Consider the following 22,766-nt stretch of genomic DNA (forward strand, 5'->3'; position numbering starts at 1 on the left):
AGATGCAAGGGGGAAAACCTGTCCCTGGGAGTACATCTATCGTGGATTAAATGCTGACGACGTCTTGAACATACGTCACACTTGCCACCATAATTGCCCCGCGCTCCCTCCAGAACTGTGTTTAGTGGTGGGCTTGTGGTCGAGGAAATGAACGCGCTAATTCATCCGATGCAGAGACTCCACAACAGCTGCTTACACATGGCCAAATTCATTTTTGCTGGATAATTTACACTCTCCCTTTCTCTTTAAAGGAAAAACTAGCGATACCATTATTACTACATTATTATTTGTTTTGAAACATCACCGAAAGTCACCAAAAGTGACAAAGTACCCAGAATTTAGGCCAGGCATTCCCAAACTTTTATCTTGGGACCATGTAGGGTCTGTGAAACAGCCCCAGGGGATCATTTACAAAACAATAAAAACAGCAATTTCCCATTTACAAATGAAACCTCTTCAATCTCCTCCTTTGTAGCTAAGCAGACAAATACTGTCACATACTTTCACCCAGGGAGCTTTTGATTACATTACCTCAAAATGGCAGCACACATTCACAGGCATTATGATCCAAGGGGGGCTTCATACTTTGTCTCAGGCACAGACTAAGATTGAGCATACAGCTAATCTATTGCAAGAAACGTGTTTCACTTTTGTATAATATTTTATCACCATATTTTCTTAGCATTCAATGTGTGAGTAGCACACTGAAGTGTGCCCTTGCTTTAGTGACTTTAGTAGCCATATGTAAAATGTGCATACCGAATGATTATTTGATTTCCTGTTTTACTTGCACAGATTTTGCCATATGCTTTGTCACATGTTTGTGTTATTCTGCCATTTCTTCATACCCATATGTCTGCCACAGCCTTCTTCGCAATGAGGCAGACCTAAATTCTGCAAAGTACTTCATTAATCCCAAAGATTGTCTATTGGTCAACAATACAAGATGCTAGCACCTCTGACTGTTCAGGTAACTTGCAGGCAGCCTGTTTTGGTTTACTGTACTCCTGTAACTGCACCATCTTGTACAAAGCTCAGCCGATTGATTTACTTTGATTGTTTGTGAATAAGGATGATGCTTACTGGTCAGAAAATGGCATGTCGATTTTCATCTTGTTTTATGAGCTTAGAAAACCATGGCAACAAAAAGCAAGGCCGACAAGTACTTCCTTACATTAAAGCAATAGAAACTGCATATCAAACCACTGCGTATTATAGGTCTACCTCTGTGATATCGTTGTGAAATGCACAAATGTAGGAAAGTCCCGTAGTTTACTTTTCTACGCTTTTGTGATGCTAATCAGTGTCTGGAAGCCCTTGGCCACCGAGCATATTTCACAAACTCACGCTGTTGACATTCAGCCTGAGTTCGCGCTTCGCAGTGGAGAGCTCTTTTTTTGGCCACCCTTACCTCACACTGCTAACAGCTGTGCGCCGTTTCACTCAACTTCAGCTTTTAAACAAGTCCCTCTGAGGGTGAGCCAACGCGCTCATTAATAAAACCTCCGCCATCGTACAAATATTTGCATGTTGGCAAGGCCGACGTGCTCCACAAGATGGCTTCGGGGGGTGGCACGGGAGAAATAAAACCGAGGAACCACTTACTGGGGAAGGCGGTCGATCGAGAGGCCGACTTAAAAAAAAAAAGCCTAGTGTTCGGCTGAGGTCCCTGCCGCTGTCTCTACGCGCCGGAGCTCCTCGCTAATGTCCTCCAGATGTCGGGAGCGAACGAGCGGGCGGGGTTTACGTCTGCGGGATGCAGGGAGACGCCTGTCCGAGGGGAGAGCCGTCAGCGGGCCGGCAGAGGGCTAGGGTCCAGCCGTGGGTCAGGGGACACGCACATCTGGAAGCACTTCAGGTCAGGCGGCGTGGCCCGTGAAAGGTCGTACGGAGCGATGGTCGTGCTGCTCCAGAGAGCTGCGGCGTGGATAAGTGAGCTTTTACCCTCCCCCCTCCAAGTTCTCCTTCCACATCCCCCATTACCTGTCCCCAGAGAGGGGTCATATTGACCGGTGGGCCCCAGGTTCGAGGAATTAACTGACTATGCTATTATCCTGTGCCACCCTTTTCAGTGCTGAACACAAATAACTGAGCAACCGACTAAGCAAATAAGCAACTTTTCGGGGGGGTAATTTGAACCTATTGCAAATCGGCGACAGGGGATTTAGAAAGCTCACCACCTCATCACCTCGTGTCACGGACCCTGACAAACCGCCATCCAAAAAGACACATGGTTTCACAAACTACTAAGATGCACCAAGTCACGAATTGGCAAGATGTAGTACAGAGTCAGGATGCGTGCGATAAAAAGAGGGGTTACGGGAAAGAACGCAAGATAATTTTCCCGAAATGAAAGTGAATCTTTTATAGGCCCGTGTGTGCCCTAGATTCTGGGAAAGACTCCACTTCTGAACTTGCAGGACAATAAAGATTCCATTTGGACGTAGACAGAACAGGACTTGGGGGCACATGAAAATGGTTACTAGGGGAATGACCGCTGACTTTTAATGTGGGGTTTTACGTCTACATTTGTCCCTCCAAATGGGCCTTGTTAAAAAAAACCCCGCTGCATTAATTTTTCCAAAGTTACGAAACTGTGTCAGAATGCTCTTGTCTCCATAAAAAATATCAGCAGGTCGTCAATGTGAGTGGAAGGTCAAGTTAGGGGAACTGTTCAGTATAGCAGTAGTAGCTACAGAGCAACAAAAGTTTCACATAATCTATTTGTGTACGTATGAGTCGATTAGACCACATTACATTTTGTCACTGTTTGTTCATTCTAAGAAAAATTATTTTGTAACAGCATATTACAAATGTGTGTCCTTCAAAGTTAAGGACAAAAAGATTCAGTTGGATCTCCTCCCTCAACCCCCACAAGTTTAATGCAGCAGTAAACAGCTGAATGACCTACAGCCAGTGATGTAAACCAATTGATTGAGATAATTGTACAGGGCCAGCAGTGTGTTTACCCCACAGATTCGCCTGGGTTCCTGAGAGGGAGAGAGAGGCAGAGAGAGAGCGCGAGAGCACGAGAGATAGAGAGAGAGAGAGAGAGAGAGCGGCAGGCCTGTTTTCGGCAGCTGTAATAATTCCCTTGCACTGTCAGTCAGGTCCGCATTCCTGTCCGCAGCCCGCTTTGTTGTTGATTGAGGGGAGCGAGGCTTTCCGTGGAGGATCGGGGGATCCCACGGCAGATCAAACGAGTGCGTGCACCCGGGGAGGGAGAGGTGATGGCACCGCGTGGGCAGGGCCGGGGCCTGGGCCTCGCCTGGACCTCCGCCCCGACAGCTGCGGCCCCACGCAGGGGGCCTCTTGGCAGGCGAGCCTGGGGAGGTGGGGGGTCAAAGGGGGGGGCGTAGAGGCCCTTGCACGCAAACACTGTGCCCCAGCTGGGGCGATCCTGCGCATGATCCAATAACAGCCCAAGGCTAACAGACTTAACTGTTCTAACTGAACTTACATTCACCATTTTTTCCAGTGTGCCCACATTCTGTTAAACAAACACAGAACAACACAGTTTAGACCCTCAACACATTTATTCCCACCTAAATTATTTCCAGGGAACAACACAATACTCTCATTTAAGACTAGGAGGGTCAGAAAGACAATATTTGCGGTGAAAAAAGTGGTGAATATTTGGGATTTACTGTGGTGGGTTTTCTTGGTGGTTCTGTAAGAGGGAGGTGTTGACCAAACTCACAAATTCCCCTGCCGACGGTCAGAATGATTCCCAGTGATTCCCTAAGGGTGGACAGAGCTCACATGCGACCAGCCATGCCTGAGAAACAACACTCGAGCAGCCATTACACCCGGAGACTCCCTCTCACACCTCCTCCTCCCTTTTCAAAAGAGAAATAAGGATTTCCTGCACCATAAACACGTTGTTTTTAAACTAAATAGAAACACAGCAGACCCTGAGCGCGGATCCGCTCCACAGACAGTCTGAGGGAAGGGGTCAGGGGAGAGAGTCCATCAATGGGCAATAAAACACTCCTGCGGTATTCGCACGAGCTCCACCAGCCGTTTCCCCTCCTCAGGCCGGCTTGCGTGCTTTTGAAGCCGACTCCAAAGCAAACACCGGCTCTCCTCCGGAGAACGAACGGGCGTCGGCCGCAAACGCAGCCCTCCGTGCGCCACGTCACGTCAGGGGCTGTCACCGTGACGCCTGTCGCCATGACGGCCCTCATAGGGGACTGGGACAGGAGCCAGCAAAAGCTCAGGAATGCTCGACTGCTTTCCCGGATCGCCAGGACGAAAACAGAGGGGCCCTCTTGCTTATTTTGTTGTTCAGAGTGAACAGGCCATTTTGCATTTTTGGCCAAATGACGAAGACGAAAGCAAACAAAAATGTCAAGGTTTTTCACATACTATATGAGTCATTGTTGTATTTATGATTCACAGTAAGTTACAGTATTTACAGTATTATGTTATGTATCTGAACACATAGTAGGTATGCTCAAATGTGGAACCAAACCAAAAAAAATGATTGAATCATACATGAAATACAATTGTTCCATTGATATTTATTCTGAGTAAACATTTTACTGGTGTTGTACATAGATAATAAAAAATCTCTTTTTTCCTCAATCTTCTATCACTGTTCTTCTAAAAGCCCATAAAAGGGTAGTTGTTATAAAAAAAGAATAGGCACTTGTTGACACGGGAGCCTTCCAGTAACTAAGTAACGAAGCAGTTAAGTTCTCACACAACTTCAGTAAGTTGAACATTTTCCTATTCTGATTTTAAAGCCAAACATATACCATCAGTCTTAAAACATAGGTTCATTATATTACATGAAGTGGGTTTTTATTATGTAGATTTTTCTTGGTACAAATAAAGATATTCAAGATATATACAATGAGAAAGCTAAATCTTGGGTTTTCCAAGGTCATGTACATGAACTTCAATGTAAATCATCTTGGACAAATACATTTTGTACATTTGATCAATAACAATGCATTTTTTACATTTACATGTCAGTGGCACATTCCAAATTGGGAAAAAAGAATGAAAAAATTGCTTTAAAAAAATGGCTTGAAATGGCTTTGAGCCTCTCGGTCTATAATCAGGAGGCAGGCCTGTACTTCTACATCCCTTTATATTTCTCCAAACTCTGAATGGTTGCCATAGTTCTTGGTCTAAATCCAATGATATATTCATGCTCCACTGATAAAAGAGTGCATTACAGTCCAGGGGCTGTTGGCATAAACCTCGGGTTACCTCCAAAGGTTACTATGAGAAGGCTGAAGCTGCTTTCTCCATTGCCTTTTCAAACTAATATATATATTTTCAGTCACTGCACTGTGAATGAATACACTTTGAAATTTTGAAGTCAGTTCTTGAAAAACATGTTCATGTTCATATTTAGTTCATTTTTTGGTCTCTCTTCATGTCCCATAACAAAAACAATGCAAAATAGAAAAGAAAACATTCTTCGGTAAGACGACGAGCCAGCAGGAGGAAGCCTCTGGTGTAGATTTCAGCAAGTCACCGGCGTCCCCGCTGCCAGTCCTGGAACCTGCCGCTCCGTGTTGGGCCTCTCTGGGGTGACTGTTACCCTGCTAATCCCCTCAGTGTCGCTCTCTCCCTTAGTTGACGGTGGGCACCTGGTTCAGGCTGTACTCCTTGGCCTTCAGGCGGAGGTTGGCGATGCTGTTGGCCATGTTCATCCCCTGTGAAGTGTTGGTGCTGGCGCACGTGGGCGGGTAGGTTGCCATGGTGCTGGAGGAGATGGGAGATTTGAAAATGACGATAGAATTAATAACAGAGATCCTGGATTCATGTTTGTGTGCATGCATGCCTGTGTTTGTGTGACAAATAGACGCACTGTATGTGTATTGCATAAATTTGTATTTGTAAATTAGTTTTCAAATCAATTTTCACCTTAACTTACGGGTTAAAGAAAAGGAAACATTAAAGAATTAAGGAATTGTGTCTTTTGCAATGATCACTTCAATCGAAAAAAAACAAAAAATGGTCAAATCTGTAAGTACTCCATTTTGGAATGAACTGTTTTCTTTCTGGTTTAAACTACCGTGCCCTCTAACATTGAATAGCAGCTGGATTTTATTTTATAAAACCTAAAATTATCCCAGAGAACTTGAAAGGTAACACTGATGTGTAAATATACAATAATAACTGTGTGAAGCTGATGACATACATTTCAGAGGAATCCCCAAGGAGCGCTGTAAAAATATCTACACGTGTGAACATGTGCTGTATGTTTTTTGTCAGCATTGACTTGTTGTCATAGTTTCGCATGCTTTGCGCTTTCTGGTCATGTGAAATGATGCAGTTTATGGCAGAGGCAGAAGACTGCACAGCTGATTAATATTTCATTACCACTAGGAGCCCTTTGGCAAATCAATAGGCTCATCCACTCTGATGTTCACTGCAAACAGCTGTAAATCAAACTACAGCAACCAGACCTGCAAAAATTCCCTGCCAAAAATGCATTCCTCTGTGCTAAATTTGTGACTCCTAACTAGGATATACATTTTCTGGGATTTGCAGTGACTATCCATTTTAAGTGTAACCAGTCATTATGGTGCAATTATTAATGCATGATGCATAACTAATAACTGTAGTTCTCGTAAAAAAAAACATTTTTGATTGCATTCCAACATATGTCATAAAGTGTCCAGGGTTTTCAGATTGAAAGTTCCCACAGAATGTTGATGTTACTGTTGCTATGAATTTTGTTCTTATAAACTCATGTCAATTAAACATCACCGATTCATTTGTTGCAACATATGAGTAAATTATTGAGAATGTATAATGCACTTATACCAGCACTATATTTTCTGTAACGCTACATCCAGTATGTAATGGTTACATGTTTTCCATACTCTTGTGAAACTGGCGACAACAACAGCAGCAGCAGCAGCAATAGTATTAGTAGTAGTCGTAATAGCAATAGTAATAGTGATAGTAATAGTCACAGTAGTAGTGATAATAATAGTAGTAATAGTAATAATAGTGGTAATAGTGATAGATTTGTTCATTGTTAGACAGGATTGTTTGAATTGTTCATTGTTAGACAGACATCTATCTCAACAATGCATTCCTCCCCTGGTTAAAGGCCTTGCTCAAGGGCCCGACGGCTGTGCACATCTTATTGTGGCTACAACGGGGATCGAATCATCGACCTTGCGGGTCCCAGTCATGTACCTTAATGACTACAGGCCACCCAATTGTAATAGTATTGGTAATAGTAGTGGTAATAGTAATAGTACTGGTAATAGTAGTGGTAGTAGTAATAGTAGTGGTCATAGTAGTAGTAGTGTAGAAAGGACTGAGGGTTATAAAACAGTGGAAGGTGAGAGGTCACCTGTATGGGGAGGAGGTACCCCAGGACATGTAGTCGTTGGGTCGAGGGGCAGGGCGGGGCACGATGGGCTGCTCCACTGCTGTCATGTCCCCGGAGTAGGACTTGAGGAGGGACGCATTCTTGCTGGCTAGCATCGCTCGCTCATTCCTGCGGAACTTGGCTCGTCTGTTCTGAAACCAAACCTGCAAGACAGCCCCAGAGTGTTAGGCTTGGCACTGTTAAACCCCCCACCTACAGTACTTTTATCACTCATTTTCCCTCCCACAGAATTTATTGCGTGCAGTCTCTGTCTCATCAACACAACGTCCTCTGTCAATTCCAAAGAGTGCAGACAAGAACAAATTATTGGAAAAAGGACTGTCATAGTATTTCAACTGTGGCGTCACTGCATAAGAGGAGTATGCTCCATGTGTCGCTGGTTTAGCAGGACCACAGGCATACGACTGACCAAGGGAGTTGCTTTTGTGCAATGACTCTTTCCCTGGAAAATACTATGACCAGTGACATTGAATATTTAAATAGAAAATATGAAATCTTCTCCACAGTAGAATAATGAAAGTGTAATTAGGGTCAACAAATTATCAAATACTTCCCCTCCCTCAAAAAAGAAAATAAATAACGTTCTTGTCAGGTCCAAGGCTCAGGTTGAACCCTGACAATGGAGGCCCACAGGTCAGGCAAGTTACCTGTGTAATCAACTGCTTTCGTCACATCGTCTTACAGCCATGTGATAGGCTTGACAATGGCTGTTTGTCCTAGCTGATGGAAAACATCTTTCATAAGTAAAGGCACTGTATCACTGGGAATTGATCAAATAAGATAATTCAATTAGGAGAAAAGATCAGCCTCCAAGCAGTCTAATTGTAATGAAAAACAATAATCCTTGACTAATGTATTTCAATGAATTTTGAAATGTTTTTTCTTACTGCTTCCACCTAGCTTCTTTAAAGCTCAACTATATCTTTCTTCCAATTTACAGACTTAAAATATTTCCATAATCTTCATGCATTTTCCCTCTATCTAAATTTTTAACAGGAATGGTTGTAGTGAATTAGCAAAGAAGGGAGTCGAGCATAATGTAGTTATTCGGGACCCTTCACCATTATCCATAGCTTGCCTCCCACCCTCTTGCAAAATTCAAAATGTCCGACACATTTTTTATTTGAACACAGCCTCTGAAAGTGAGCTTAACCCCCCTCTTTTGTGTCTGGGTTTGGTGTTTTTCTTTATGCCACATTGTACAGAGCAAGCGCGGTTCACAGTCTAAAATACACTTTTTTTTGGTATTTGCCTTGTAATGAGCCAAATCTGAGCCCATAGTTTCGGGCACCAGCAATGTTTCAGCATCGAGCTAAGAGTCTTTCTCTATCAAAGGATCGCAATCCGTCTGGTATGCATTAATCACAGATGTATTTTCTTTCTTTACATTAGGCACGATGCTCGTGCAGTTATGAACTGAAAGGCCATGCATACATGAAGAGTATCAGTAAACCTGTAATCCATAGAAGTGCAGGGGCCTGTAATATGTACCACTTTAATTTCAATTCTGACATTACAATATTTTCAAAATGCTAGTTGCATTTAGCAGGCTGAGGCTAGTTTCAAAATGCTACCCTTTTGAAGAATAAGTAAGTTTCAACAATAAAATATTTATATCAAACAGCGCCAAGTGCTCTTTCTGTTCTTTTGGGGGGGGGGGGGGGGGGCAGGTATGTCAGTAAAAACATTACTGGTTGGCAGGCCATACCCTATAATTGTACAAGAGCTTATTATTTGATATTATTCTGCACTTATTTACGACTAATTTGCTTTTAACAAACCTTTAACTGGTCATATTTTGATGAACAAATAGACCCTCACTATAAAACATCAAAATGAAAATAAATAAATTCAAATATTAACAACAAGAGCATTTTCTTAAAATAGAAAAGAAAAAATAATTTGGCTTTGGCTTGAGCTGCCTTTGCAGGTCTATAACCTTCATATTATGTTTAGGGTCTATTTGTCCCCATTCAGTGTTTGACATCACTTAAAAAACTGTTAACCTTTTTATCTTAATACTGTATGGTCTTTCTCATTTAAAAAATTGGTGGAATTAAACAGCAAACATGAAATACATATAATGCTAGTCCTGTACAAACATTGCATACAACGTTGTTCTGTGGGGTTAGCTTTGCCCACTCTAGCTGTATAAATGTAAGAAAATATAGAACCATTTTTATTTGTATCCCAGATTTCTTTGTGGAGGATTCTGGTGCCACTTTCCCATATAGGTGTCAAACCTTAACTTACCTCAGGCTCTAAAATGAGACATTTCTCACAGATTTTTATATTTAAGGATAAAATGCTAGTCATTTGAGGGAAAATAAGAAGGCAACACGCAGTATAATATAAAACATTTCCTTTCAATAATTGTGTGTCAATTTAAACTGTTGTGGTCAATTTGACACCGAACATAAAAGCGATCATAAAATCTTAATAACATAATATGAAGGTTAAAGGCCCAGACTGGACGCCCCGGAGTCGGGTCCTCACCTGCACGCGTGCCTCGGTGAGGTTGACCCTGCGCGCGAGGTCCTCTCTGACGAAAGCGTCAGGGTAGTGGGTCCTCTCAAACACCCTCTCCAGCGCCTGCAGCTGGCTGCTGTTAAAGGTGGTCCTGTTCCTCCGCTGTTTCCTCTTCTTCTTCTCCTCCGAGGTCAGTTGCTCATCTGCGGGCACACGCAAACACGGCACACACATTCAAATAACACACAGCTTCAGTGTCGGTAATACGCTTCATATATTGACACTGAGGCCTGATTTCTGAATCAGGACCAGTAGTTTCTTTGAACACAAATGTCAAATTGGAACTGAAATACGTGTACTGTAAGGGTTGCCTTAGTGATATATTGAATATTAATATCCATAAATGAAGCTAAAGGACATTTAGTTAGACATGCAAAGCACCCATTAAGAATCAGGATAAGTTAATGTTTGTTTATTTTTCCAGGCACGCAAAACCAATAGTTTTGAGGTCACTAATGTATGCTTAATAAAACATTTTTCAGAGTTAAGGGCAAAGCACATTGTTGTCAGCGGTTGGGAAACTGGACCCAAGTCAATGGCCCATACAAGACTGAATTATAAATATATTTCTGTAATTTACTTTCCCTGGATTTGATTTTATCCTACAAAAAAAACACTGGATAACGTTCAACAAAACCCACCGCTGCTATTACAAGTAGATAAATGGATGTTAGAGAGATAATGGCTAAGCACTGGATTGCTTATCCATTATCCATGCTACATCAAATGTGTTTACTTTCACAGAGAGGCATATTTAGTGTGGTCACATAAACAATTAGTTAATGTGAGCTATTCACAGTTTATGAAAGCCATGAATCCAGATTACTTATGATTACACAACTGTCTACTCAATTCATGCAGTTTTCCGTCTTTGTGTGCCATAAAATTGGCAATAGAAAGTCCTTTAATAGATTTAACATTTACATCTTAACCAAAACAAGGTCCTACTGTGAATATGCCACAGGTTAAATGTATTTACCAAGTCAGACATGATGTGTCGATCTTACTCCCAAAATCCATGAATTTTATGCTTGAAGTTTATTGAAGTTTTAATGTAGTGTAACAAGACATGCATGTCAAAGGCATCTGAGCTGAGTGAAAACTGTTTTACTGTGAAATGAGGACTTTCAAAAGATCAGTGCACCCCTGCATGTGGTAAACACCGGCATATTCATATACATTCCCTGTTGCTTGCTGGGTGGAATATATTCAGTTTGATAGCAAAAAATAAATATTCAGAGCACTCAATTTATCTTTGGAGGTGTGAGGAATGGACATTGACAACAACATATTTTTAGGGCTTTAAAAGGATATACAATGGAGCAATTTGTGTCTGAACACTGGACGACAGAGAGGATGAATGGTAACAGCACTGAGGCGTTTTTAATCTGTTATTTAACTTAGCTATCCATGTTATCTATCTAATAAAAATAAAACCACAACCACTGCTGCTACTTCAACTAATAATAATAATTATATTAATCCAGTACATAGTACAGTGCTAGTACTAGAAGTGGAAATAGTACTGTTGGACTGTAATGTTTTTATTTGCATGAGAAAACAAATGCAGAAAACAATTAGCTTGAAAGTGCCAACATTGTTACATATAATTCTATCAAAGAAAGAAAGCCCTGACAATGTCTGCCTTTTTAGAATATCCCAATGTTGGATATCCCTTCCATGTGAAAATAGTTGTAAAGAAATAGCCACATAAAATGTGTTGAATTTACTTTTTAAATCATGGGAACGTTTGAACTAATTAAGTAAAATGGATTACTTAAAATGGCTTACATAGGCAATTGCTTTTATTCAGATATCATACGTTATGAGAACTATTTTTAAAAATTCCAACTTCCAACACCAACCTTTCACCAACCAATAGTTTTTCCACTAAAAACATCTGATCTGAATCAGTGGTTTACTGTATAACATGTCAATTTGAAAGAGGTCCCATAATACAATACCAGTATTATGGATTAGATCTGCACAATATTTAAAAGTAGGATATTTAATAACACGTACCCATCATATCAAAATAAATATTTTCCATAAACAGTACACCTTTCCAGAATGCCCAACGATTTCATGTAGCCTGCAATGACATACAATATTCCACACCGCATTTTTAATTTAATAAAAATTTATTTTCATCATCTGAAGACGTTGGTCAGCTACTAGTCCCACGTCCGATTTTTTATGATTCATAGAAAGTTGTGCATATATGATACCGTATATTTAGTTCAATATGATTAATGAATCAATTAAATCATTACAGTAAATTCAACAAGAAACCTGAACTTTGTCCCAGTCTCATTTTTCATTGTAATAAAGTAATCTACTGCTTATGTATTTCAGAATTGAAAAGGCTCCACTGGGAACGTTAAATCCAAAAAGGTGAAGTAATCCCTATAGGCCATCTTTTCTGAAATCCTCGTGCGCGGAGCTGGTGAAAGTTTTCTGTTAGGCGACCGTTGCCATTTATCTGCAGATAATGTGGTGGAAGACCGTGGTCTCCAGCCGAACAGGGGAATGTGCTCCCTCAAATCCCCCCAGACTCCATGTCTTAGAAGAAAGGTAATCCTGCCACGGACACACTTCTTGTTCTCATCAATCAATCCTTAAATCACTCCAATAAAACTTAATGGGTGAGGGGGGTCTCGGTGACGGATGGATTCGCCCTGAACCCTTAAGAGCTGCTATCACAAAGCAAAGATGAAAGAGTAGCATATAACAGGCTATAAAGGAAGTATTTTCCCCTCTTTTGATGGATGCGTAACGTTTTCATTCTACTCTCAGCGATCAATTATCACTGCAGACTGTAGGCTAATAATTATAACAATAACTACAATATTACTATAATAATAATAATAATAATAATAATAATAATAATAATAATAATAATAATAAGCATAATCATAATAAACAACAACAACAATAATTATAATAATAATAATAATTCAAGCTGTATTTATTAGCAGTTTTCGCCCACTCAGTTACCGTTAAGTTTAAAGACTATCACGTCTCTAATATGGAAAATGGATACTTGAAGCCAATGCTCTTACAATTTAAATACACTTAAGATTACATTCCAAGTTTTCTATTTTATGTCACCGCCACCTTTTTCCAACTTAGTGGTTCTCCGCCACAGTTTCTCACAAGAGATAGGCTAATATTGTAATCTATTTATTGTATGCCAATCAGGCTTTGCAAACATTAAAAATAACAACACAATCATTAACCTGGTGAACATGATATCCGATGCCAACTCAATTATACACGTGTCATATACGTCCACTTTATTTCTTAACTAGAGGTCAGCATTTCCAGGGGTCATTCATCCCAGTCCGGAGGTTTACTGCAGCCAGGGATGGACGTTGCCCGCCAGCGCAATGTTGTCTACTACACATTTGCAGGTCCACAAACATGCTTGTATTCAGATATGAGGCCTATATGCCTAATCTCAACATTATCCCCCACATAAACGCGAGGAACCAGACACTGATTGTACAAAGCTGACTCTTTATGTGTAGGTAGCCTACGAACAGTCGTTGGAGAATGACGCGAATTCACGGGTTCCCTCTGGATGATTGAATTCAAAGAACATAACAGTGAATGATGGCGAAGTTAATTGTAACACACAATAATTTATATCTTGTTCTTTCTGTGATAGTTTGCCGTGGCCTTGTCATAACAGAAGAGAGATTAATTCAGCGCTTGCTATACGTAAGGGAAATTAAAATCAATTTTGTTAAACTCAAATGAAAATCAAAGTTATTTTAATAACTGTCATTGATTATATATATATATATATATATATATATATATATATATATATATATATATATATATATATATATATATATATTTTTTTTTTTTTTTTTAAACAACAGCAAAATTAAATCAGAATTCTCATGCGCATTAAGTTGGCCTTATGTAAATGTGATGGAGACAGCGATTTGACTAACTTGATTTATTGAAAGGATGTATAGCCTAGGCCTATACATCCTATTGAAACATTGATAATAAAAGTGCGTGCCAGATACAACATTTAAATAGTATTATTGACAGTTAATATTTTCAACAAATAAGCAGTGAGAATAATAATTTAAAACATATGGGATACAATATTTCCCTACCCATTTAAGATATCACATTATGATGTAATTGAAGAGAAAAATATAATTTCATTTTGAGAGATGACAGTAAATCCAACAGCAGTAGGCTAGGCTACGAAGGTCATCCACATTGTATGACTGTATTCGTACGATAAGGAGTGATGGCCCGTATTCTTGTTATGGCATAACAACAAAATCATTGCGTTTTTATTCTTGCGTTACTTGCAAGTATAAAAAAGCCCAACTCACTATTCTGCATAATTTGTTTTAATTGGATAATAAAAACAAACCCAGACTTTGAAACCCACTTTGATTGTTTTAGCCTGTATTCTGTGTTACTAACATGCTTCAACATTCAAATATTAATTGAACAATTTATGGGGGCTGTATTTCAACGGGTAATCCACACAGCAGGTTTAGACAGGTTTGACGTACATCCATCAGATAATCTGTTACAACATTACGATTTTGAAACGTTTCACAACCAATGGGTAGATACAAGTTAACGCAGAGGTGCCTATCCAACAGTCAGAAGCTGTAATCAATATTTAAGTATGTTGTCATATAAAGGAACGCTTTCTAGGACAAAGAGGGAACATTTCCATTATGTTAATATTTTACATTTTCATACACAGTAAAATGTTCAGTGTTAAATCAACTCTTCCCGAGTACATTTCACTCTAATAGAATAGCCAACACGTTATCCCTATTGGAATCATATGTTAGCAATATACATTATATGTCATATGTAAATTAATTATGTTAGTTGAATTAATACCGGACATTGTACTATGTAGATTGTTGACAATTATTTAATATCGCCTTGAAGAGGCTATGAGGACCAGTAGCTATAACTAGAGCTTGGATCATGCAATGGTCATTCGGAGACAAAACTGTAAAAAACTCCCGAATAAAGGCTAAATATGTTATCGATATGTACTAGGCTATGTATGTAACATATTTAAATATATTATGTATAGTTTAGCTTGAGTTATCAAATATTAACTTGATTCTGATTACTCTGTGTCATTTTGGAGACTTGATACATTCATTGCATTTTATTCAGAATTAACTTTTATATCCTAACAAGTACAGTGGTGTGAAAAAGTGTTTGCCCCCTTCCTGATTTCTTATTTTTTCGCATGTTTGTCACACTTAAATGTTTCAGATCCAATAAATATAAATATTAGTCAAAGACAACACAAGTAAACACAAAATGCAGTTTTTAAATGAAGGTTTTTATTATTAAGGGTGAAAAAAAATCCAAACCTACATGGCCCTGTGTGAAAAGGTGATTGCCCCCTAAACCTAATAACTGGTTGGGCCACCCTTAGCAGCAACAACTGCAATCAAGCGTTTGCGATAACTTGCAATGAGTCTCTTACAGCGCTGTGGAGGAATTTTGGCCCACCCATCTTTGCAGAATTGTTGTAATTCAGCCACATTGGAGGGTTTTCGAGCATGAACCGCCTTTTTAAGGTCATGCCACAGCATCTCAATAGGATTCAGGTCAGGACTTTGACTAGGCAACTCCAAAGTCTTCATTTTGTTTTTCTTCAGCCATTCAGAGGTGGACTTGCTGGTGTGTTTTGGATCATTGTCCTGCTGCAGAACCCACGTTTGTTCCATCAAGATGTTTTCTGGCAAAATTGAGACAAGCCTTAATATTCTTTTTGCTCAGCAGTGGTTTTCGTCTTGGAACTCTGCCATGCAGGCCATTTTTGCCCAGCCTTTTTCTTATGGTGGAGTCATGAACACTGACCTTAACTGAGGCAAGTGAGGCCTGCAGTTCTTTGGATGTTGTTGTGGGGTCTTTTCTGACCTCTTGGATGAGTCGTCGCTGCGCTCTTGGGGTAATTTTGGTCGGCCGGCCACTCCTGGGAAGGTTCACCACTGTTCCATGTTTTCGCCATTTGTGGATAATGGCTCTCACTGTGGTTCGCTGGAGTCCCAAAGCTTTAGAAATGGCTTTATAACCTTTTCCAGACTGATAGCTCTCAATTACTTTCTTTCTCATTTGTTCCTGAATTTCTTTAGAGCTTGGCATGATGTCTAGCTTTTGAGGATCATTTGGTCTACTTCACTTTGTCAGGCAGGTCCTATTTAAGTGATTTCTTGATTGAGAACAGGTGTGGCAGTAATCAGGCCTGGGTGTGGCTAGAGAAATTGAACTCAGGTTTGATAAACCACAGTTAAGTTATGTTTCAACGGGGGGGCAATCACTTTTTCACACAGGGCCATGTAGGTTTGGATTTTTTTCTCCCTTAATAATAAAAACCTTCATTTAAAAACTGCATTTTGTGTTTACTTGTGTTGTCTTTGACTAATATTTAAATTTGTTTGATGATCTGAAACATTTAAGTGTGACAAACATGCAAAAAAATAAGAAATCAGGAAGGGGGCAAACACTTTTTCACACCACTGTATATGTTTTTCACGTCTCGAATGCCGAAATCAATCCCTGCATGTATGTTGTGTGTATAAAAGGTGTGTTTATATCTCATTATTAGACACTAACATATGACCAACCACGCGGCAGCAGCCTCGGTGGAGACGAGTCACATAGCATACTGTTTTGTTCATTTTACATCACACTTGTCTGCTTTACTGCGTTCTACTTGTGTCTATAGCTACTTAAGCATAGGGTACATGTCAGAAGAATGTGCGCTATTGTACTGACGTGCTAATCTGCCAATTCTCTCTGTGTTGAGGTGTTAATCACAACTGCAGGCCGAGTTATTATCCCGGGAGTAGCCTTCACTTCTGTACTTACTCTCGTGTTGCGTAGTATCGCTGCCGCTGGTCAGTCCCGGAGACTCCAGCGTACTCCTCCCCGCCTCCCCCGGGTTCTCATCCGTTGGTGTCCCCACCATCTCCCCGGCCTCCTCGAGATCCAACAGGTGACTAACAGAGAAGTTCTTCTTAGCCTGCAGATTTTCCAGATTGGCTGTAATCGGACTCTCCAGACGGCTTGGTAGTGTAGCTTGTCTGTCCATTACATGCATATAACTAGAAGTCATGACGCAAATAGTACGTCGGAGAGAAAATGGAAGAGACTTAATAAAGCTGTGCCCGAGCCGAATTATTCCTTGCGTATAAAATGTCAGAACAGCACCTCCAAACTCATCAGCGAGTCATTTTTCTACTTAACCAGAGCTCAAAAATTGTACAGTTCCAGAGTGTCGTTTCTCTGTTGCTTACGCGTCTTGCTGAACTCGCAGAATCGCAGACCAAGAGGCAAGTTAAAACTGCCTCCAGTTTTAAGGAACAGTTAACGAGAAACTGCACCCCAGCCCTTGTCGGATATCAGCAGGCTACCTCCGAAAAACAGAATAGCGCACCATTCGTAAAGTTATTTCCGTGTAGTGCAGTTCAGTCACGAGAGTAATGACTAAAGTCGCAGAAATGATTACGCCTAACAGATGGTGCGTGAGTAAGCGCTCAGTTTACGATTTATTGGGGGAAGGCTGTACGCTGGCGTTTTTTCTACCGGGTGCTGCCTCTTGTTTCGTCAGGGAGACTCTGGAACTTCAAACGGAACGGAGTGGCTTGCAGAGGAAACCTGGGGGAATAAATTAAAAATTGAGACCCATGGGAGAGCTGGCCGACCCAAAAGGAGCCTGTAATTACGTGGCAATGCGTTTTTGCTCTCTGACGTTTTGCAGACCCACTCTCTCCATCACAACCACCCCTCCCCTTACACAATACACGGCAACGCTGTAACACCCTGATTAGGGTCTGTAACGAAACGGGCAATGTAAACTGCCCCTTTCGCAATCTCGTGGAGACGTAGGCATGGGTTAATAATCTTTCAGCCGATTGGGATGCTCGAGTTGCCTGGGGGATTGTGTGTTTCGGTCCAGTACAACTAAACCAGCTGTCCTGTTTCCGATTGTGACTACAGCTTTCCACTAGACACAATAAATCGTATGTGTACTACAAATGTAAATAGATTGAGCAGATACACCGAATATGATTATTGTGTGTTTGTCTTATTCGGTAACCTTTTTTTCAGTAGCCTATTCAGAACTCTGTTGTAGGCTAACAGTATTTGGGTATGATTGGTATGAGCTATTTTAAATTCAAATAAAAATACACAGCCCAATCTGACTAACATGCGATTTTATTTGTGTGTTTTGTGCGTATGAAAAAAACACTGATTGCGCGGTATGTGTGTGTGTGTGTGTGTGTGTGTGTGTGTGTGTGTGTGTGTGAGAGAGAGAGAGAGAGAGAGAGAGAGAGAGAGAGAGATGGTAAATGCCTCCTATTGGTAAGATTCAAGGCTCCAAGCTGCAAATTCGTATCATCCAGTCCCTGAGCTTGGAAAAGAACACTTGATGCCATCGAAGCGATGCAGATTAAAACCAGATGTACAGCGTCTCTCTCTTTCTTCCCTTGCATTAATTAAGCAACTGACATACCGCCGACTTCTTCTCATCATTAGTTTCCCCGCAGATTCTCTTTCTCTTTCCTCCGAAAGCACCCATGATGCTGCTAGTGCACAATGTTAGCCTTTTCATCAGTAAATATGCCCAAATGCACAACCTTGTTACCACGTGCTGGAGGAAAGCTGTCTTTCTGCCTCTCATTTGTTAAAACGGGAACTATAAAAGTAAGTTAATTAACACATTATACCCATAGCATTTAATTGTACTCATTTGGATGCTTGCGTGTGAGTCTGTTAAAATATTTCGGCGTAAAAAATGGACTAGCGAACGCTGTATTTCTTGAAGGACCCTAGAGAAGAACAAAAAATAGTGAACTATGTCCAGCAGTAATCGGAAAGTTTAAGATAAACTCAAAGAAATGGCAGTGATAATAATAATAATAATAATAATAATAATAATAATAATAATAATAATAATTCATCCATTCATTATCCTAACCCGCTTATCCTGATCAGGGTAGCAGGGGGGCTGGAGCCTATCCCAGCATACATTGGGCGAAAGGCAGGAATACACCCTGGACAGGTCGCCAGTCCATCGGAGGGCACACACACCACTCACTCACACACTCATACCTACGGACAATTTAGACTCTCCAGTATGCCTACCGTGCATGTCTTTGGACTGTGGGAGGAACCCGGAGCACCCAGAGGAAACCCACGCAAACACGGGGAGAACATGCTAACTCCGCACAGAGAGGCCCCGGCCGACGGGGATTCGAACCTGTGAGGCGGCAGTGCTAACCACCGCCATCATTATCATAATAATAATAATACTACTACTACTACTACTACTACTACTACTACTACTACTAATAATAATAATAATAATAATAATAATAATAATAATAATCATAATAATAATAATGTATATACATTATATCACACAGGCTAATATTTCAAAGGTCAAGGAACAATAAAATAGACTAATTATTCAACACAATTGTAGACGCAATAAAGGTGCACCCACACCGCGCAAACCACAGAAAGCATAGCCTAATATTTATTTCCACACTATACGCTAAAAGCAAATTAATTTCAAGCTAAATTAAAGTGTATTTAATTCAAGTAATAGCCAATGCGAACACTTTCAACGTAAAAGCCGTAGGTTTAATAAATACTAGAATCTTAATAAAAAAATAAAGATTCGAAATGAAGAAATCATTTACAATCACCGATTAAAGAGCGTTAGCGAATTCATACTAAAAAGAAAAGTTTCAATACTCATTCTCTTTCAGTAATATGAACTTTATGAACAATACATGGTCATGACAAATAAGCTTTTGACATTTCTTTCAGAATGAGGACATTCTTTGACTATAAGAATACTGACTTTTGTCATTCTAATATTTATTTATTAATTAAATCATATAATGACATCTGGCAACAGCAACCATAATACTCATGTGATAAACAATGGTTTATTATTATAATTATAATTATAATTTATTTATTTATTTATACATTTATTATTATTATTATTATTATTATATCCATCCATCCATTATCTAAACCCGCTTATCCTGATCAGGGTCGCAGGGGGGCTGGAGCCTATCCCAGCATACATTGGGCGAAAGGCAGGAATACACCCTGGACAGGTCGCCAGTCCATCGCAGGGCACACACACCATTCACTCACACACTCATACCTACGGGCAATTTAGACTCTCCAATCAGCCTAACGTGCATGTCTTTGGACTGTGGGAGGAAACCGGAGTACCCGGAGGAAACCCACGCAGACACGGGGAGAACATGCAAACTCCGCACAGAGAGGCCCCGGCCGACGGGGATTCGAACCCAGGACCTCCTTGCTGTGAGGCGGCAGTGCTACCCACTGCACCATCCGTGCCGCCTTATTATTATTATTATTATTATTATTATTATTATTATTATTATTATTATTATTATTATTATTATTATTATTATTATTATTATTATTATTATTATTTGTATATTTTATTATTCACAGCCAGCAATATTACATTTTATATATGCAGAGCTTTGTAATTGTTGTATTATTTAAATACATTGTAGATTGATTCCGTGTAGCAGCACCACAAGCAGTTTGTAATTACTGATTATAATGATGTATTGCCACTTCATGCTCCATATAATAGGAAACTGTTGTGTATTGCTGCAACCGTCGAGATGGAGACTCCTTAAGCAAATTGACATTCTAATAGTCAATATATTTAAACAAATCGGAATGTGTCCTGGCATTGGCCAGAAAAGAAATTACTTGAGCCAAGTCCGGAATTGGAAGTTGGAATCGCGCAGCTACACCTTATTTTGCAAAATAGGCAATTTTAGGGCTTTTCTTAACAGAGGCCTTATTTTCCATGTGCATTCTTTTTTCTTTTTAGAAATGTTCCAGCACTAGAACTCAGCAGTCACGTAGAAAGCAACAGGTCTTGGCGCAGTACATTTGTATAATATTTTTTATCGGAGCCATAAAGGCAGCAGACATTTAATACTTATTAGGCACAGCTAGCTAAGGTCACGTAATTTCAGTCAGCACCAAGGACCAATGGACAGCACTCACCATGCTTATCAGCTGGGCTGAAGTTTCGTAAAATTGGCAACAATCTCCGGATGCATAAAAGTATGTTACCTACATTAATTTCCAAGCGATGATTTACTCATTAAGCGGAGCCGGCTACACACCCAGGAAATAGCATTATAAAAAATAACTGCACGAAGACAACCGTTCTTTAGTATCAGGGATACGAAACTCAGGTCTTGGAGGGCCGCAGTATCTGCGGGTATGGTATAGCCTATGGATTCTTTCACCAGTTAACAACTTTAACAAACCAAAATAATCCGGCACCTGTCCTCTGGTGGACATGATGAAATTATATGAATTATATCATTCGCCCCCCCCCCCCCCCAAGATTCTCCGCTTCGCGTAGGGCCGTAACACCACCCTGTCGGGCAGTTATTTCCTCATAACTGACTCGTTAATATGGAATTATTTCTTACATAACACATAGGAGTGAATATAACACCTTTGCATACGCAGAGATTAAACACTCGTATGGTTCCCTGTAAAAAATCTAATGCGTAATGCCATGCCTGGTTATTAAAGATCGAGGCTATGTTATTTCAATGTATATAACTCATATAACTGTGGGCTATGTTAAGGGACAATCTCTGTAAGTAGTGAATGATCAGACAACATTATCATTTTCCGCTTTTCACCTATCGTCTTACCCTGCCCATCCATTTGAGAAGCTGGATCAAAATAAATCAGGAGCAGTTGGGAAGGAATGCCATTCTCTGTCTGAATCCTGCGTCTTAAATGGCCGTAACATTTTACTAAAATGTGTTACCTCTATAATTCAACTGCGAGAAAAAATCGAGTCATAAGATTGTCTCACAATTTTCTTCTTGGATGACTGACAGTTATTGTTTTCGAGCGAGATGATTAAACTTGCATGGAAAGTCTGTGGCTTTTAAGAAATAACTGGTTTCATTCATGTTCCGATGAATTAAGTTTGACATAACGGTACCTGCAGAACATCAATTTCGAAATAAACTATGGTAACAGATTCTGACAAGGAAAGCGTTTTGACTGGTTTTGCGTAAACTAAACATGAATGTTCATTTACTTTTAAGTGAAATCACTAAAAAAAGGGGGGGGGGGGGGTTGTACTTATTGGCAGTTACAATCGAGCGCAATTCAGAAAGGACATTCTAAAAGTATTACGAGTGTTGTCTGGTGGTATTGTTTCAAAGATTTCAGAAGTCTCTGTCACGCTCTAGATATCAACCAAAAACGACGAATTTACTCTCGTCAATTAAGGTAAATAATTTCTGGTCGTAATCATAAAATGTAGGCCTACTTAAAGCAACTACCTAAAAAGTTCAAGAAATGTAATGCACAAACTCTTTGATTACGGACAAATCACTTTGTAGAGATTTCCACTGGGCCTTGCAAAGCCAAGTAGAATAACACTGACATTTAAAAAGTAGAAAAACAAATCATCAGTTCCCCCAGCTTTTGGGCCTTTTGCTGATTGGTCTGCTGCATGATGGAACAGAGTCTCTGTGAGCTGCTCCTTTAGTTCTGCCTTCCAGTGCCGGTCCAACTTCTCTTCACAAACTTGGCCTCTGCCTTGTTGTACTGGAATACAAACCACATCTTTTGAGGATAATATTTTATTCACAAAATGACATTCCAAATTAATGGTTAAACTCACCGAAAGCTTGACCTTGTCAAGCCTGAGCTTCTCTTTATCCCTCACAGAACCTCCCTATATGTATGAATGGGTGAATGAGAAGCATCAATTGTACAGTGCTTTGGATAAAGG

At 40.1% G+C, this 22,766-nt stretch overlaps 1 protein-coding gene across 1 annotated transcript; it reads right to left on the reverse strand.

Moving 5' to 3' along the window:
- Nucleotides 1–4,503: 4,503 nt before the first annotated feature.
- LOC133129136 (paired mesoderm homeobox protein 1-like) lies at nucleotides 4,504–17,527 on the reverse strand. Its single transcript, XM_061242991.1, has 4 exons — nucleotides 16,787–17,527; nucleotides 9,866–10,041; nucleotides 7,331–7,512; nucleotides 4,504–5,721 (listed from the first exon to the last, which is right to left on the reverse strand). Exons 1-4 carry the CDS (start codon nucleotides 17,031–17,033, stop codon nucleotides 5,589–5,591), a joined length of 738 nt encoding a protein of 245 aa, XP_061098975.1. The 5' UTR covers nucleotides 17,034–17,527; the 3' UTR covers nucleotides 4,504–5,588.
- Between the last annotated feature and the right edge of the window lie 5,239 nt (nucleotides 17,528–22,766).

This window comes from Conger conger, chromosome 5 (genome assembly GCF_963514075.1).
Source record: "Conger conger chromosome 5, fConCon1.1, whole genome shotgun sequence".
Classification (NCBI taxonomy): Eukaryota; Metazoa; Chordata; class Actinopteri; order Anguilliformes; family Congridae; genus Conger; species Conger conger.